The 18,164-nt window shown below is 44.0% G+C and overlaps 1 protein-coding gene across 3 annotated transcripts in view; it reads left to right on the plus strand.

Moving 5' to 3' along the window:
* The window catches only part of SLC25A14 (solute carrier family 25 member 14), a 163,301-nt gene that overhangs the window by 91,268 nt on the left and 53,869 nt on the right, over positions 1 to 18,164 (plus strand). For all 3 annotated transcript variants that reach the window (XM_069214053.1, XM_069214072.1, XM_069214062.1), the window contains one exon: positions 7,160 to 7,307. In XM_069214053.1, the coding sequence (XP_069070154.1) occupies positions 7,160 to 7,307 (148 nt within the window). The remainder of the gene's footprint in view (positions 1 to 7,159; positions 7,308 to 18,164) is intronic.

Here is an 18,164-nt window from a genome sequence, read left to right on the forward strand (position 1 = left end):
ACATGGACGCCTGCAATCACCAAGTCAGAATGTGTTGCAGTATTTGCCCCCACTATGCAGTAATCACTGAATTATGATCTGACATTGTTATTTCATGATTCTGCCCAGGCGATCCCTCCCCTAAACTGTGGCGGGACAAATAGCATATCAACATGTCGATCCCTCCCCTGAGCTGTGGTGCGACAAATAGCATATCAGTTGGAGTATATAACTTGTGAAATGGGGAGAAAAAAAGACTATTCTCTACCTGCAGATTAATTTCTGTCCATCAGTCGGTACAATCCCAACCAATCTCCAAGTCTGAAATCTTCTCAGTAAGTTTCTTACTTGGGTTACTTCACATTGGCTGGTGAGATCTGTCTGTCGATGTTCATCACGCTATTAAAATCCCATCCCAGAACAAATTGATCTTTCGGGTGGCGTGAAAGCAATATTTAAGTAATATATTCTAGGTGGGCTGCTAAGCATCATGTTAGGAGAATATACCTCAGTCACATGCAGAGACCTGCCATCGAGTAGATCATAAACACAGACAATTCTGCCATATTTATCTACACCCTGATCATCCACCCTATATAGTATCCCACCCTATATAGTATCCCAGGTCGTATCCAGATGAGAGCAGCTCTTGCATATGTGCCAGATAAGTTGTGTTGTAGAACTGCCTCTTCTGCCTATGTTTTAACTATATACTCTTGGTTTATGAGGTGCTTTTCCTATTTAAATGTCTCTTGGTAAAATTCCCAAGACCCCTAACTTTCCAAATGAGTAATGTATGATCACTGATACTGACTACTTATTGTGCATTCCTTGCAAAACAATTCTTTGTTCTCTCGACCTGGAACATCTCCCATTCAGCAACCCCTCAAGTGTAACCCTTAGGCCTCATCTATTCATTATAGTGTATTGGTGATTTATCTGTACCATTTTGCCTATCAGTTTTATTCCATTGTTTAGTATGGTTTATGGCTATCCAGTTTGATCGAACTGCCCCATCTAAAACTTCTTTCTCAGGTTCGGGCCCAAAGCTGGTCTGTGTTGAGTAGGCATATAACACGTCGAAACCCATCATCATATTTGTTGGATTATACTACTCCCCAATAACAAAAGGGTAAAACAAACTGCTATGGCTATTCGCTAGTGGGGGTGAAACTTGTACCAGACCCAGGTAGCGCTACCCCATGTGGTCTGGAAAACTAAACACTTATGTCAGCGGCAAGTTAGCCTTTCAACTGGGTCCCCCAAAGGATTGCAGTAAGGTCTCTGTAGTAAAGCAGTTTAGTAACTATTGTCCTTTGTGATCCTCTCTGCTTGAGGGGCACAGTTGGGGGCCCTGTGGGCCTCTTTGACTGTGAAAAAGGCAGTCATTCCAGTGGGGTCAAGTATCTCCCTGAAGGACTTTACGGAAATGCCTCCATATCCTTCCCTTTCTTACACTATGAAAGGTCCACAGCCCTCAGATTATTCTGCTGAAATCTGACCTTGGTATCTTCTAACCTATATTCAAGAAACCTGATCCTCTCCCACATATCTCCCATGTTGCTTTCAGCTCAGCCACTTCATGTGCCAGATCAGCTAAGTAATTTTTAGGTCCATCCTGAGACAGCACATGAGCTGACATATGAGAGATTTTGTTTACTTGAAGGGCGTGGGGTCCGTTCATTGCTTATCATTCATTGGTTTAATTGTTGCTCTTATTTGTTGGTTGCTGATTGGTCAGCAAGTACGGTTTCACTTGTTCATCTCGAAGATGGAGCATGCACTAAGTACAGATTACTTCTTTTTGATTGGTGTCCTTCTGCTGCTCATGCTGGGATCGAGGTACTTCTTTTCCCCCTTTCTTCTTCCCCGTTGTCCTTGTTCCCTGTGCCAGTAAGTGTACCAACCACCACCACACTGGCCTAACACCATCACACCACTCTAGCACCACCACATGCTTCTATGTCAGTATGTATACCACCATCTACTACCAACACCACGATGCCTCCACCACCCTACCAACATCACTGCCCCCTACCACATGCCACCCTACGTCAACCACACACCACCTTTCCGGACCCTACCACCATCACTCTACTGCCACCATCCTAATATCACCACCCTTCCACCACCTCTCTCTCACCACCACCACCCTAATCGCTACCTCCACCTAACCACCACCCTAAGAACAGCACCTCCACCCAAACCAACATCAACACCCTAATGACACCACTACTTGACCCTAACAACCACACCACCGTCGCCCTAACCAGTATCCTAGCCACCACCACACCTAACCTCATAACACCCTAACCACCACCTTCCTACCCACCACCCTAACCATCAACCCCACTACCCTACTCACCACCACCACCCTACCAACACCACGACCCTACCCTAACCTTCAATCCTAGCCGACACCCAACCTAACCAACACCAGTCTAACAACCACCCTCTTCGCAACCCTCACTCTACCACCACCCTAATAGCCCCCATCCTACCAACACCACCACTATAACCGCCCTACCAACACCACCCTCTCTCTTCACCCTGCCACCACCACCCCCTACTGCCAGCCTAACCACTGCCCTAACCACCACTCAACCACAGCCACCACAACACCCTATCCACCACCATCACCTCCTTTACCACTGTCACCCTCACCACCAACCTAAACACCACCACCACCACCACTATCCAACCACCACCCTCACAAGTTGTATCATCACCACCATCGCATTCACCACACCCTCATCTCCCTACCCCAATCACCACCACACTTTCACTAAACATGGCTTTCATTTTCTGTAGATGCTATTAATTTTTGACAACCATATTCAATATATTATTTGATTGTTGTTTTCATGGAAAGTTGCCTACATTGGTTTACTCTTGAACAACTTGTTTTCACCAAAAAATATTCATCTAGGTAGCCAGAAAAACAGTCAGTCAAAGATTAGGAAACATTTACACATTGTCTGTACCTAGCTATCAACCTGTAGGTCTTATCTAAGAAAATCTATATGTGAATGTTGAGAAGGGACTCTATCGTAGGATGTTGCTGTTGAACCCTATTGTCAGTGCTATCCGGGCAGATTCACATTTGTATAAACTTCATATTTGATTGCCTTGTTCATTTTAATCTCTGTTCACTGGGAATAGGAAAACATGGTGTCCATCACATTACTTGGGATGCTTTTAATAAAGCAACCTCAAACACAGTCAGTCCTGCTTTGAAGACTGGCTGTGTGAACTTTCCTTCCTCTTCTTGTGTTCGTCCGTCACCTGGAGCATGGCGTTATTACCCATGTCCTTCCATTGCTAACTTTTCAGACACTTCTTTTTTCTTTTTCGTTAAGCACTGCCAGGCACCTGGTTGCCAGGTTCTGGTTGGCCAGGCTGGGGATTGAAGACTCGCCTGGTCCAGCCAGAGGTGTCCGGGAGGGCTGATTGTGGAGGTGCCTACCTCTGCTGATGTTGAGTTCACTTGCCCGCCTGCTGCAGGAGGGGTCCATCTATTGCACCTGGATGATTCAAGACAGCAGTCCCTTGGAAAGGTGGATCTGCTTTGTGGGCCCCGCCTCCCAGGAGGGCACATTTCCTCCACACTAGTCAAAACAATCAGTTCTGGGTTGGCTGCAAAGTCTTTGGGGTGACAGGTGGCTTTCTGTTCTGGCAGAGTGTGTTCCAGCCCCCTGGCAGCAGCATTGCTGTGTCCACAGGGCTGAGGGAGATAGTCCCCCTTCACACTCACCCATGGCAACTGCTGCTGCCACTCTCGTAGAGTGTCAGGTTGGCGAAGAGGGACCGGGTTCTCTGATACCAGTGCAACTGTTGACTGTGACAAACTGTGCTCAGTGTGCCCCATCAGCATTTTGCTGCCGGATGCAGACGCCCATGGTAAGCACTTGGTCTGTGACGATGTTGGTTAACCACCTGATCCCTTCTAAAACACAGACCAAGCTGTCTAACACATGCGCAAGTAAGAGAGCCAGTTGAAGCCCTGAGGCACAATGAAGATGAGGGCCTGCACGCTCTGGCTGAGATGGGATCCCCTGGTAGTGGGCACACCACCAGTGTTAGTCTCACCCCATCCGCTGAGAATGTCTATTATGAGTGGGTGTGGTTGGATCTGAAAGATGGTGAACTGTTCCTCGGCCGGGCCAAGCCAGAGGAAACTGGTGGAAGTCTAAATAAATCATTTAGTAACTGGTTCCATCTGAAGTTTCCCTCAGGATAGCTGGTGGGGTCGAAACGATCTCAACCTAGTCTCAGACTTTAAATTGGTAAGAAGCCTGAATGGCAGCATCACATAATATAATAATCATAGCATTTACTTTAGCACAAGCACAGATTTTGCCTTTAAAAATGTTACATTTTAAAAGAAAAATACAACATACTAACTAACAGGCAGGTCAGATGAAAATGTATTCCCAATATTTTTCTACTTTACAGAAACTTGAGCACATTAAAAAGTGTAGAACAAATAAAAGACCTACACAGTTGAGAAATAAAAAATGTCAGACGCTTTGAATTTGTAAATTAGCTTTGCCATAACCACTGTTCAAAAGATTTGATCCATTCTAAACACCTGCTCACAAATCTTGGAAAAATTCCCTTGTGCTGCAGTATTTTTGCCCTAAATGTAGTCTGCCACTCCTCTTGCCAGTACTCATCTGGGTTTCGGTAATTTGTAAAGTAAATTAAGGAACTAACCTTATTGACTTTAGGAATCTAAGTGTTAAGAATTAATTCTGAGTGAATGTGTCCCTTTTACCTACACTTTGTTTTTGCTTCCTGTAGTAGCCTTGGTTGTCGTCCCAGTCACCTGACATACCGCCAATCTAGAGCTGGAAAACTGTCTCAATTCTTAAGCATTGAAAAAAATGTAGAGACTGTGTGACTATATCCGAAGTTTTCTTGATTCCCACTCCTAATGGGTAAATTCTCGAGTTACCAGATCCTAAATCAGCCCAGAACAATAAAAATTAGTGAAAACTCTTTCTCTATGCGGAGCAGGTATGAAGGATCCAGAAATTGCATTCATGTATCATTGGGTGGGCACCTCTGCTCTGACCTCTGTCCATGGTAAGGTAGAAGTACCCCTGCTAAAGGCCATACAGTATGGCCTGTAGGTCAGCACTAAAGTTCCCTTGCCCTGCCATCCCTTTTTATCACTGTAATCGTAAAGTGAGGGAACCCCTGGCGAACTCTCTAGATTTTTTCCCCCAAAGAATAGTTCAAGAAAATATTATGAACATTTAGTTGAAACAGATAAAAACATGTTGCAGTTCCTTCTTACCTCTTTACGAACACCCCCATGTGCAGAAACTCATCTCCATTCACAATGAAGTAACGGTCCCAGTTCCTATATTTAATTATTAGATATTTCTCCTTTACATAAAGATGATTTGTCACTGTTTCACTTTTTGAATATGCTGGAAAAAGTTAGGTGATGCCTACAAGTGTCTGAATAGCAACACTCATACATTCATGATAGTAGTTTACATTGCAGAAAATGATTTAATTAATGAGCTGTAATGCTCCTACGTTTGTGTATGGCAAACATTCATGGGAAATACATTCTGGTTAGTTGAGCAAGTGATGATATTTTTCTGATAGATTTCCCTTTGATTTTTTTTTCTCGTAATTTCTCATTTGGTTTTTAACAAACATTATCCATAGTAACCACGGGGTTGAAGTCTGCATTTACATAGCACATAATTAATCAACATGAATGTACACCACTTCATTATCATTACTTTCTGTTTATAATTTTTTGCACTTTCTCCACCATCGACTTATTTTGCTTGGGGAGGGGATGTGGGTGTCTAATTCTTTGTTGTGGTCAGCTGTGGGTTCGAAATAAGCCCGTTCTCCGAATTTTTAGTGATGTATTATGTATTTGTGTTGTCTGTTAGTTGGTTTCTGATCACACCCTTTGTTCACTTGGTGTGGAGTTGTGTTCCTTTTACTAATGGGAGCCTTGCACTGGCGTGCAAGGACAGGGTGGGTGAGTATCATTTTTTGCTTCTAGTTTAGTGGTGTATCCATCCCACATAGTGCTATCTGGGCATCAGCCCCCGTATGTGGGAAAAGACACATAGTATCTGCCTCCGCTCTAGCCCATTTGTGTAAGTTTTGTAGCCAATCATTTACATCTGGTGGTTGACTGGCTTTCCATGCCATGGCTGTTCTCCTCTGAAAGAGTAGGAAGGCTAGATTTACAAATCTTCACATGTATTTATCCTTCATTGATTTGTGGCATCCGCCCATGTAAGCACAACTCTGTGGCCCCCGTTTCAGTACGTCCAACACCTCAGCTATGACTTTCTCCCATGTTGAGGACGACTCCAGACAGAACCAGACCATGTGGCAGAAATCAGCTTCTGGCTGTCGACATCTTGGGAAATCAGGGGAAGCCCCCTGCATATGTACGTTGTGTATGTTTTGGTGGGAGATAAGTGGTGTAAGTAAATAAATTGCATATATTGAAATTTGGGGTTCTGCCAGATCTATTTCACTTGCCCCTGACTTTCCTATACTGCTCATCATGGATCTTGTGACCTAGGTCAATTTTGCATGTGGTTTTGGAGATTGGGTGAACATTGTATTTGTGTGCATGTATTAAGTTGTATAGTGCAGAGATGGCTCTCCGAGCAGTTTCGTGTGTCAGTATCCCATGAAGGGGAGGAGTCGATGGTGACTCCTTCTGTCTTTACTCCCATCTAGTTTGAACAGCATGGAGGATTCCATTGTACCTGATGAAGTTGCCTGTGGCAATGCTGTATGTGACATCTATCCCCTGGAGCTCGCACAGTCTCCCCTCGGTGTATATGTTCCCTACTTGAGTCACTCCAGCTTCTCTCCACGGCAACACCACATAACTCTGCATGGTGCTCCTTAATTAAACTAACAGGTCCATTAGTGGGGTATATGCAGGCGGGGATCTGCGTTTGTAGAGGAATTTGTGCCAGCATTTTCTCACCTGTCACATATGCGTTGGTTTGTCTTCTAGATTTCCTTTTGATAAGTAAAAGCATTTTAGAGGTGGCTAGCCCCTATCTGAACTAGCTTAATATTTATTTCCCTCCTAACTCCTATTCTCCAACTCTTTCCATAGGCATTCAGTGTCACAAGTCATAATATCTTCCATTTTATAAAATTATTTTGTCTTTAGGAACATTTCCGATTGATCTGACAAAAACACGGCTTCAGGTTCAAGGCCAGAGTACAGATGTTCGCTACAAGGAGATCCGATATAGAGGCATGTTTCATGCATTGTTCAGAATCTATAGTGAAGAAGGAGTCCGGTCTCTTTATTCTGGGTATGTATTTCTGACTTTGGTTGTGATCTGAGGTCTGAGCAATGTCCTTTCTTACCAGAACACTTATTTTCTATTTCTGTTTGATTTGTGGTATATCCTTGACACAGGCCTAAATTTGAGAGACATTTTGACACTGCCCATAGGCATGATAAGTAGATAACAATGAAATTGAATTACAGGAGAGCTTTGACCAATAGTGACTGACATATAGCTTTGATTGACTGCCTTCCAGAAAAACCTAATAACTTTATAACTTTAGCTATATAATGGGAAATACGTTGCTTCCCTTGTTGCGTCCCTGTTAGATGGTGCTATAGAAAAGACTGCTTGCTTCACTTGATTTGCTGCTCTTTGCCACAAAGTGCTTCCTCTGTTACTTATCTTCCCTGTGCTGTCTTACAATTACTACCAATATGTTGTCTTGCCTTCTGAGCTAGAGGTGGAGCTAAATTATAAATTTGGTATTAAAACCTTTGCCAAGGGATTCCACAGATCAAGTGCTGATGTACACCCTTGAGCACCCAATTTGCCCTCTGTATAATCTTAGAAAGTCTTGGAGCCCCTCTTTCCAGTTTAAAACCTTTCTTTCCTATTGAGACCAAGGTCTTGCACTGATGAAAGAAAAACTTAATTGAATATACTGAGTGTTGAGGTAAAGTGACACTGTTGCCAACTCAAAGCAATCTGCAAATTGCATTCCTTTCACTCTGGGTCAGACATAGTTAGTAGCTGGTGTCAGTAGAACTTTGACGAAACTCAGTAAGCAAACTTTCTGGTTTAGTTTAGGTTTGGGAAACGGGGTCCATTTGCAAAATAATTTCAAATTTTGCAAACTGACATGTAGTATTAGGTTGTTTTACGAAATCACCATTTGTAAAGGGTTATAGAAGGGCATGTCTAATGAATATTAACTAGACAGCAATTCAGAACCCCCTGGGATTGGCTACAAAAAAGGTATGGCGGCTTGCAGGGGATAGCAGACCACCATCCCTGTGTTTGCATTTGCAAACGCAAACCTTTTGTGAAAGGAACCTATGCTGCTTAAAACAAGAAACGTTTCCCATTTGGAAAAACATCAGTAGGAGCAGATAGTGGTCCTCTTGACCACTGCCTGCTCCCTCTGAAGCTGCCAGTGTGGTTTTCTTAACAAACAAAAAAAAAAAAAAAATAAAGGAACTTCACTGGGCTTTCCTGGAGCACTATCATACACTAATATTTTTACGGCCAATTTTGAAAATGAGTGTGTTTCAGGATGAGCAGCATCTCATATAAACGTTTCATTAATGATAATTTCTTGAAATGGAAAGACAATCCCGCCATGTTAAGAGCACATTATCACAATTCTCAATGAGAGGAATGATCGCATCAAATTTACTCATCAAATTCACAAAAATGTAATCTCCTTTCTGGATATGTTAATCGAGGTAACACAAGCGGGCATTAAAACAAATGTTTTTACCAAACCAACAGATAAGAGCAGTTGTCTGCATTGCCAAAGCTTTCATCAACCATTTCTAAAAAATCACTTGCCTTTTTTTTTTTTTTTTTTTTTTTTTTTTAACAATTCATCAACTCAAAAGGATTATTTCGGACCCATACAATCTTGCCATTATGAATGAGAAATTCAAACAGATGTTAAAACATTATGGTTATCCGCTTCATGTACTACAAGAATCCTTGAACCGAGGGGCACAGTTGAACAGAAATAACTTGTTGAGAAAAACAGCAAAGATGGTATGTGTTAAAATACTCTACTAAAACCCAGCCTATCAAATCAGTCATCAACAAAAGATGGGAAATTTTGTTAAATGAACCAGATTTTCAAGGTTTATTTACTGTTAAACTGATATTTGCATACAGCAGATACAGAAATATTAAAGAAATGTTGTCCATCAAAAAAACAATTAAGTAGGAACGTCACAAAGGAACGCAACAGTGTTTAAACTGCATTCATTGTAGCAATGTCATTAGAGGAAACACTATAGCACATCCTGCCAAAGGCACTGCCATACAATTGAAACATTCGACAAACTGTGACACCAGAAATGTAATATGTGCATTAAAATGCCCATGCGGAAAATTGTATGTAGTGAAGACAGAAAGAAAATTAAAATCTGCTTCACGGAACACAAAAGTAACATTCGGAACAGAACGAACACTTCAAGCGCGGCAATGTATTGGTTAGAAGTAGGCCATAACGTGGCTGAACTAGGTTTGCAAGTGCTAGAAGTCATAACGCCCAGGCCAGACATGGACGCTCAGAAAAGACTGTCCCAAATGGAATTTTATTGGATCAAAAAATTGTACACTTTGCATCCACCCAGAATGAATGACCAATTAAAGTATGTATGTTTTTAATTATTATTTGTTCATGATATTTTACGATTTGTTCATGATCTTTCTTTATTGATAGATTGTTCATAGTATATTACTTACTATAACATAGGTGCTTACCGACACATTACACTCACATTTCTTTACACTCTGTTTTCGCCCTACCTTTTAATTAATGTTTTGCAGATTTCTGTATTCGGTATTTTAGTTAAGGCACTTTTTAGTTTTCTAGCAGCTCTCACCAGCATTTGTTGTTTTCGGGGACTGTTGGGCGTGCCCGCCTCCATTTATGTTTAGCGGGAGTTCGCGATATTCTATCAATGCAGGGATCTTCACGTTTCCAACTTGCCTCAAGACGTCTCGCGCTGTTGGTTCATAGCACTGAACGGGGAAGCGTGTCCGTAGCGCGTCTGTTACGGCGGTAATGGCGGACGCGTTTGGGGTTCTTTGATCAAGGCGGTTGTGTTTTACTGTACCGGTAAGCGGGGCACACTTCTTACTGAGAAGCATGTTGTTTTAACTTAGAAGCACGTTGCCATCACTGGGCACTTGATTATTGATCCTAGTTCATTCGGAGAACCAGCTGTGTACGAACGTGTCGACACTATACAGGATACTTGCCATTTGGTTACCGTGGAAACCATTTGATAGAATCACGCACATTTAGACGGCTTTTGGGTGTCCCTCACAATCGCACAGGGTCGTTTACATAAGTTCACATGCTTCAAAGCATTTGTCTTTTGTTTAACACGGTCACTTCTTGAGAGAAGTACGCACATTTTCTTTGACTCTGGGTAATATTACGCACAGGGCAGTTTCCACAAGTTTGGGCACATTTCTTGACTTTTCTTGTTTCTTCGAGTACTAAGTTACTAAGTGAGGTTCCTGCGGACACACTTTTATACTGTAATTGACAAAGAAGAGAGACTTTCTCCGGTTCTGATAGATTGTTATGTTTTAATTTCTCAGAGACACCAGAAGAAGGGTCATTCGACCTGAAATGCATTGGGTAATAGGCACTGACAAAACTGGATACATCAAATGTATTTGATGGATATACAAGCACCAATACTGGAATGTACATACGGAATTGACTGCAGACAAAAGATAATTGTTGTGAATAAACAGAAAAGAGACTTGAATATATTTTTCTTTGAAGCGTATTATTGTTTTTTTCCAAATGTTTGAGATTTTTTTTTCGGATGTTAAGTGCGACCAGGGAACAAATAGGGATCCACTACCAGCACATAGCTCTAAGCTGCCAGTACAGCTCCCAAATGGTAAGGGATCCCAAGGGAACCCTTCTCCTTTGCAAATCCGTTTTCATCCGCCTTTGACTAGTCAGTAATTTGCCAAAGGTTTGCTGGCGGAATTGTGGTGGCATACCATTGACACATTCAATCGGAGTTTGTATGAGCACCATTTTCACCCTCCCCCCTCCACTCCAAATTGTGATTTAGTGTGGGTTGCAAAGCATGTACATTGGAAATAGCTATTTTGCAGTTTAAAACCCTGTTACTGTGCAACTCACTGGGTTTCCTATTGCAAATATGTTTAGTACATCTGACTCCTGCAGAATGAAAGATCTTGAAAATGAAGAGATAACTGTCAAAATATTTGTAGTTCAGCTGGAAGTTACCAAGTGTCTTTCAAAATAGCAATCTTGGGAATTTGTTGTCCACAGGCATGTGAAAACTCTGACAAAGGGGCTGGTCGCCTGCTAATAAAATACTTTGGGAAGGGGATTGGGAATCTTCCACTTTGGGCTCTGGGATTGAAACTTGAAAGCAGCCTGCCAGGGCGCCAGTAAAACACCGCTAATGCGCCTCCAGGGCAGAGCCCGATGGAGGGTCCTGCTGTTCTTTTGCTGCTACAGCAGATCATCAAGGAAAATGTGCCTTATGGAAGTTATCCTTAATTCTGCCGTATAGTGGGTCCCATGGAATTGATGTCCCTGATGTGTACAGACATTAAGGTGTCGTCCGCACTCACGATCTTGCTGAACTCTTGGCCTATGTCACACTCATAAATGTAGATCAAGTTTTGGAGTGTTGCAAGTGAGTAACCCACATCTTTGAGAAACGCTGCTATGCTGTACTATTTGTAAAATATTTAATATCCTTGAACCTTCTAAAATGACTCCCTTTTTTTAGAAAGATTTATAGTTGGGAAGCATTTGTGGCTGAGGACATACCTTACATAGCTTCCACGAGTAGCGGGCAGGCTACAGCTGCTGGCAGTAAGTAAGAAAGTAAAATCAAACTACTATACTAGGGCCTCAATTACGAGTTTCCTTGTAATTCTGATTGGGCAGTTGGCAACATGTTGGTTTCATCCAGGCTCTCCACTAACTGAAAGTAGTTGAACTGTAGCCGAAACTCGTGGAGAAAATGAGTCATTACTTTCAGAATAGGGCCCGAAATTAATGCTTTCCCTCCCATTTCTACAGGAACCTTAAGGCTCCCCCGTGAAATTCTCCTCATACCTCTTGCCTGCTGGAGTTACGGGACCCAGCGTGGGATAAAAGGGAATTTGGAAAGAAACCCTAAATAGGGTCAATAGAGATTGATATACGAATGTATATTCCATAAAACAAATGCAGCTGAATCTGGCTTGGCTCGTAGACTTACTTCCATCTCAGAGTCTTTATTCCTTGAGCCTTCACTGACGGGTGCAGGGAGCTGTTTTAAGGAGATGCTCTGATTTCATCCATCAACGTCCGACCCGGCCCTTGCGTGTCGCTAATTACTACCCAAAAAAATGAAAATGAATTCTGGGCTGATTAAGTAATCCAAAATATTTGCAAACTCATCTTTTGCATCACATTGCACTTTAGGCAGGTTCAAAATGTAAAGAAGTAGAACGTGTCCAAAAGCCTGCCAAGGCAGTGCCTCAAAGTTTTCTGCATGTCTGAAACGGAAGACCAGAATGCAGTGAACAAGACTGATGGCTTTTCAAAACGTCCTTGCACTGCGGGTGGTGTTTTAGCTTTCATGCATTTATTATTAATTCAGAAAGCAGATTATTTCTTTTCCCTCCACTTTAGGGAGCCTCAAAGCACTTTACATGACATATTTCCATGACTTAGAAAAGTAGACCTAAGACGTAAATGAATGGAAAAAAAACCTTTCTGTGAAAATGCAGCTAGCCTTAGTGCATCATTCATATCAGCGTAATCTTGGATTCCTAGGAGAGAGCCGGATTGGTTCTATATCAGTCTCTGTTTAAAATTGTGGCACAGATAGCCTTTCGGTTTGTAGCCTCCTTCATAATTATTTACTTGTACAAAGACCATTTTTTATTAGTCAGGCCTTGAGAAAAGGAACATGCCCCTCCTGTTCTGTAGACTTCCACCTCTTACATAGGGCTTTCCATCACTGCAAGTCCCTTTACTTGAGAAACCAGTTTACTCTACTTGTCCACATATTTGTAATTGTAGAACTATATGCATGATGGTTGCCAGTTCATGTGCACTTGAATAGGCCTGTGTTGGTTATGATATCAAGTCAGTGGTAAAGGCTGTACGCCGGATCGGTTCATTGAGAACAGTTATACCACATTCTGTAGGTTTGATCTGTTTATTATGAAATGTTATGATAAAGCTGGTAGCCCTAGCTTGCTTACTGTGAAAAACATGTATTAAAGGCAATAGGCTTTTAAGGATGAATAGTTATTACACTGTGTTTGCACTTGTTAGTTGAAATCTCACAGATTATCATAGTAGGCAGGGGTTTGGTGCTGGTTACCGCCACTAACAAACCTTGGAAACAGAATTGTTGTACTGTGAGAATTCTGTTTTGGACTTCTTAGGAGACAATAGTATTATGCCAGCCTTGGTTGGCTATCTATCAGAATTGTGTAATTAAAAAATCATTAAATATTGCATTCATATCTATATGTCTCCCGGTCTATATATCTCTCTCTCTCTATATATATATATATGTTCGATGGCATGTGTAGCTGCAGATACACATGCTGTGCACATCCCGCCATCCCGAAGAAGTCTTTTCGAGTCAAGAGATCGAGGGACTCCTCCCTTTTCAGCTCCATTGCGCATGGGCGTCGACTCCATCTTAGATTGTTTTCTTTCCACCATCGGATTCGGACGTGTTCCTCTTCGCTCCGTGTTTCGGTTCGGAAAGTTAGTTAAATCTCAGAAGATTCGACGGTATTGTTTGCGTTCGGTATCGGGTTAGTTAACGCAGATCGACACCGAATTTTGAAGAGCTCCGGTGGCCCTTCAGGGTTTCGATTCCCCGGCGGGGCCTGGTCGGCCCGACCACATGCGCCTTCAAGGCTAATGGAACGGACTCCATTCCGCTTCTGCCCCGAATGCCACAACAAGTATCCTTACACAGATCAGCATCTGGTCTGTAATTTGTGTTTGTCTCCCGAACACAAAGAGAATACCTGTGAGGCCTGTCGAGCGTTTCGGTCGAGGAAAACGCTAAGAGACCGGAGAGCAAGAAGACTTCAAATGGCGTCGGCACCGGCAGGATACCAAGACTTGGAGGAAGAAGAAACCTTCTCCATCGTGGATTCGGACTCAGACGAGGCCGAAACCTAACAGACGCCGAAAACCGTGAGTAAAACACCCCTGGCCAAAACTCACGGAAAATACATTAAAGCCCAGGGCACGCCACCGCCGACAGGCCATGGCTTAGCCCGAAAATTAGGTGACCGGCCATCGGCACCGAAAAAGGGCACACGTGTCGAAGTCATCCGACTCCGGTCGAGATACCGGCACAGAACAGACTCGACACCGAGACACCGGGTCAGAGCAATCTCGACACCAAGAGACCGGCACCGAAACGAGTCGGCACCGAGATATCGGAACACCGAAAGCCAAATAAGTGTCTTTGGAGCTGAAAAAAAACGGTTTAAAAAGTTTCGATACCGAAACATCCAGCTTCGGAGCCGAAACCAAGTTCTTACACTGAGGAACAGGGCCTGTCCTCACAAATGCAAGGACACAGATTTGGACAGGAGCTAGAGGCGGGGGAGGCTGATTACACACAGAGAAGGCTCCACATTCAAAAGGCGTCAGGGAAAATCAGAACTCTCCCTCCAATCCGAATGAAAAGGAAACTTGCTTTCCAAGAGAAAGACAAACAGCCACAAGCAAAGGTGGCAAAACCAGTAACTCCGCCACCATCACCACATCGCTCACCACAACCATCACCAATGGCCACTCCGCCAATGATGCAGTCTCCAACGTACACAGGGATGAGCCAAGATGATCCTAATGCATGGGATCTTTACGATGCACCGGTTTCAGATAACAGTCCCGACTGTTACCCAGCGAGACCATCACCACCTGAGGACAGTACTGCTTACACACAGGTGGTGTCCAGAGCAGCTGCATTTCACAATGTCACCCTGCACGCAGAACCAATTGAAAATTCATTTTTAATACTCTGTTATCCACACATAGTCAGTACCAGAGTCTTCCTATGTTACCAGGAATGCTGAAACACTCAAAGCAAGTATTTCAAGAGCCTGTGAAAGGCAGGGCCATCACTCCAAGGGTGGAGAAAAAGTACAAACCTCCACCAACAGACCCTGTGTACATCACGCAGCAATTAACACCGGACTCAGTGGTAGTAGGTGCAGCTCACAAAAGGGCAAACTCACACACCTCGGGAGATGCGCCACCACCCGACAAGGAAAGTCGCAAGTTCGACGCAGCAGGGAAAAGGGTTGCGGCACAAGCAGCCAACCAATGGCGCATCGCCAATTCACAGGCCTTACTATCCAGATATGATAGAGCTCACTGGGACGAAATGCAACACTTCATAGAGCATCTACCCAAAGAGTTCCAAAAGCGGGCACAACAAGTGGTGGAAGAAGGCCAGAGTATCTCTAATAACCAGATACGGTCGGCAATGGATGCAGCAGACACAGCTGCAAGAACTGTAAATACAGCGGTCACCATACAAAGACACGCATGGCTACGCACCTCAGGATTCAAGCCAGAAATTCAACAGGCGGTACTGAATATGCCTTTTAATGGACAGCAGTTGTTTGGGCCAGAAGTGGACACTGCTATCGAGAAACTTAAAAAGGACACAGATCCGGCCAAGGCCATGGGCGCACTCTACTCCCCACAGGGCAGAGGCACATTTTGGAAAACACAGTTTAGAGGGGTGTTTCCGGGACAAAGCACAGAACCCTCAACCTCACAAACAAGGCCCACATACCAGAGCCAGTATCAGAGGGGAAGTTTACGGGGACAATAAAGAGGCGGACAATTCCCTAAAACTAGAGGAAAGTTCCAAAGTCCCAAGACCCCGCAAAATAAACAGTGACTTCAGTGTCACAAATCCCCAACACAGAACACCAGTGGGAGGGAGGGGGGGGGAGACTAACAGATATTTACCAAAACTGGGAGGAAATAATAACAGACACGTGGGTCCTAGTCAGAAAGGAACGGGGGTTTACACCCTGTACTTTCTCATCCCCAAAAAAGACAAAACTCTACGACCCATCTTAAATCTCAGAACCCTAAATCTTTACATCAAATCAGATCACTTTCACATGGTGACACTTCAGGACGTGATTCCCTTGCTCAAACAACAAGACTACATGACAACATTAGACCTCAAGGATGCGTATTTCCATATACCCATACATCCTTCCCACAGAAAATACTTAAGGTTTGTAATCCAAGGGGTACATTACCAGTTCAAAGTGTTGCCATTCGGAATAACAACAGCACCAAGAGTCTTTACAAAATGCCTTGCCGTAGTGGCAGCCCATATCAGAAGACAGCAAATACATGTGTTCCCGTATCTGGACGATTGGTTAATCAAAACCAATACGCAAGAACGGTGTTCACAACACACAAAATACGTTCTTAAAACCCTTCACAAGCTAGGGTTCTCACTCAACTACCAAAAATTACACCTACAGCCGTGTCAAATTCAACATTACTTAGGCGCAACAATCAACACAAAAGAAGGGATTGCCACTCCAAGTCCACAAAGGGTACAGGCGTTCCAAAACGTAATACAGGCCATGCACCCAAACCAAAGGTTAAAGGTAAAATTTGTAATGAAACTACTAGGCATGATGTCCTCATGCATAGCCATTGTCCCAAACGCAAGATTACACATGCAGCCTTTACAACAGTGCCTAGCATCACAATGGTCACAAGGCCAGGGTCAACTTCAAGATCTAGTGTTGATAGACCGCCAAACATACACCTTGCTTCAATGGTGGAATACTATAAATTTAAACCAAGGGCGGCCTTTCCAAGACCCAGTGCCTCAATACGTGATCACAACAGATGCTTCCATGGTAGGGTGGGGAGCACACCTCAACCAACACAGCATCCAGGGACAATGGGACTGTAACCGGGCGCCTCCAGACGCCGGTTCCGGGTCGGAGCAAACGGCCGCCGGAGGATACCCCGGGGGCACCCGAGGGATTCCTGACGTGATGACGTCCCACGTCATCCGTCAGATAGAAGGAGGAGGGACGACCGACGGAAAAGGGGAGTCGCGCAACCCAGAGAGAGACGCCGACGTCAGGGAGAGCCTGAGAGACGAACGCCGTGGACCACCAACAGAGAAGGAAAACCCCGCCGTAGAGAAGGAACAGCGGACAGAGAGCGGAAACCCTTGGGCGCCTCCCGCCCCTGTTGAGACGAAGTCGGGAGATCGCCTACAAGCCGGCCACGTCCCTGGAGGGGCGTGGCCAAGTCAGGTACGAGCGTACCGGGGCTGGGACTGGGGTTCTGGGTGGTTGGCTGGGTTTAAAGGGGCTAAGTGGAGAGGGCTGAGGTCATGTAGGGAAGGGGATCCCATTTAATTAGCACCACAGTTAACTGAAGGGTAACCCCACAAGGACCGTACCCAGACCAGTGGATAGAACTGTAAGGGGGTCACAAACAGGGCACAACAAAAGGAAGACACAAGAGAAACGTACCCCCCCCACATTCCTTCACCTCCACACAAACCCCCCCCCCCCCCTCTCACTCCTTACTAACCCCAATTAACCCTATATAGATAAATTTCCCCACTTACCTGTTCCTTTCTCCTTCTTTGTTTTGGGAAATCCTGGGGCCATGAGAGCCGGGTGAACAAGACCACTCCCTCCGGACCGGACCAGGCTGTCCCGGGAACATCAAGGAACCCTGAAAAGAAAAGGGATTTATATATTAGTTTGGACTTGGAATATAACACTTTGACGGAAAAGCCAGTACTACAATCTCCAGGAAGAAATAAATAAACGTACTACACCCTTAAGTGCCGCGTCTGTCCCCTTCTTCCAATATCCCCTCGACTCGGGATAAAGGACCCCGTCACAGGGACACTCAACAGAGACAACTTCATATAAATCACCTAGAACTACTAGCAGTATTTCTAGCATTGAAAGCATTTCAACCACTAATAACCCACAAACACATTCTTGTCAAAACAGACAACATGACAACAATTTATGATCTGAACAAACAGGGAGGGACACACTCGACACAACTGTGTCTCTTAGCTCAAAAGATATGGCATTGGGCGATTCACA

Source organism: Pleurodeles waltl, chromosome 2_1 (genome assembly GCF_031143425.1).
Source record: "Pleurodeles waltl isolate 20211129_DDA chromosome 2_1, aPleWal1.hap1.20221129, whole genome shotgun sequence".
NCBI classification, from domain to species: Eukaryota; Metazoa; Chordata; class Amphibia; order Caudata; family Salamandridae; genus Pleurodeles; species Pleurodeles waltl.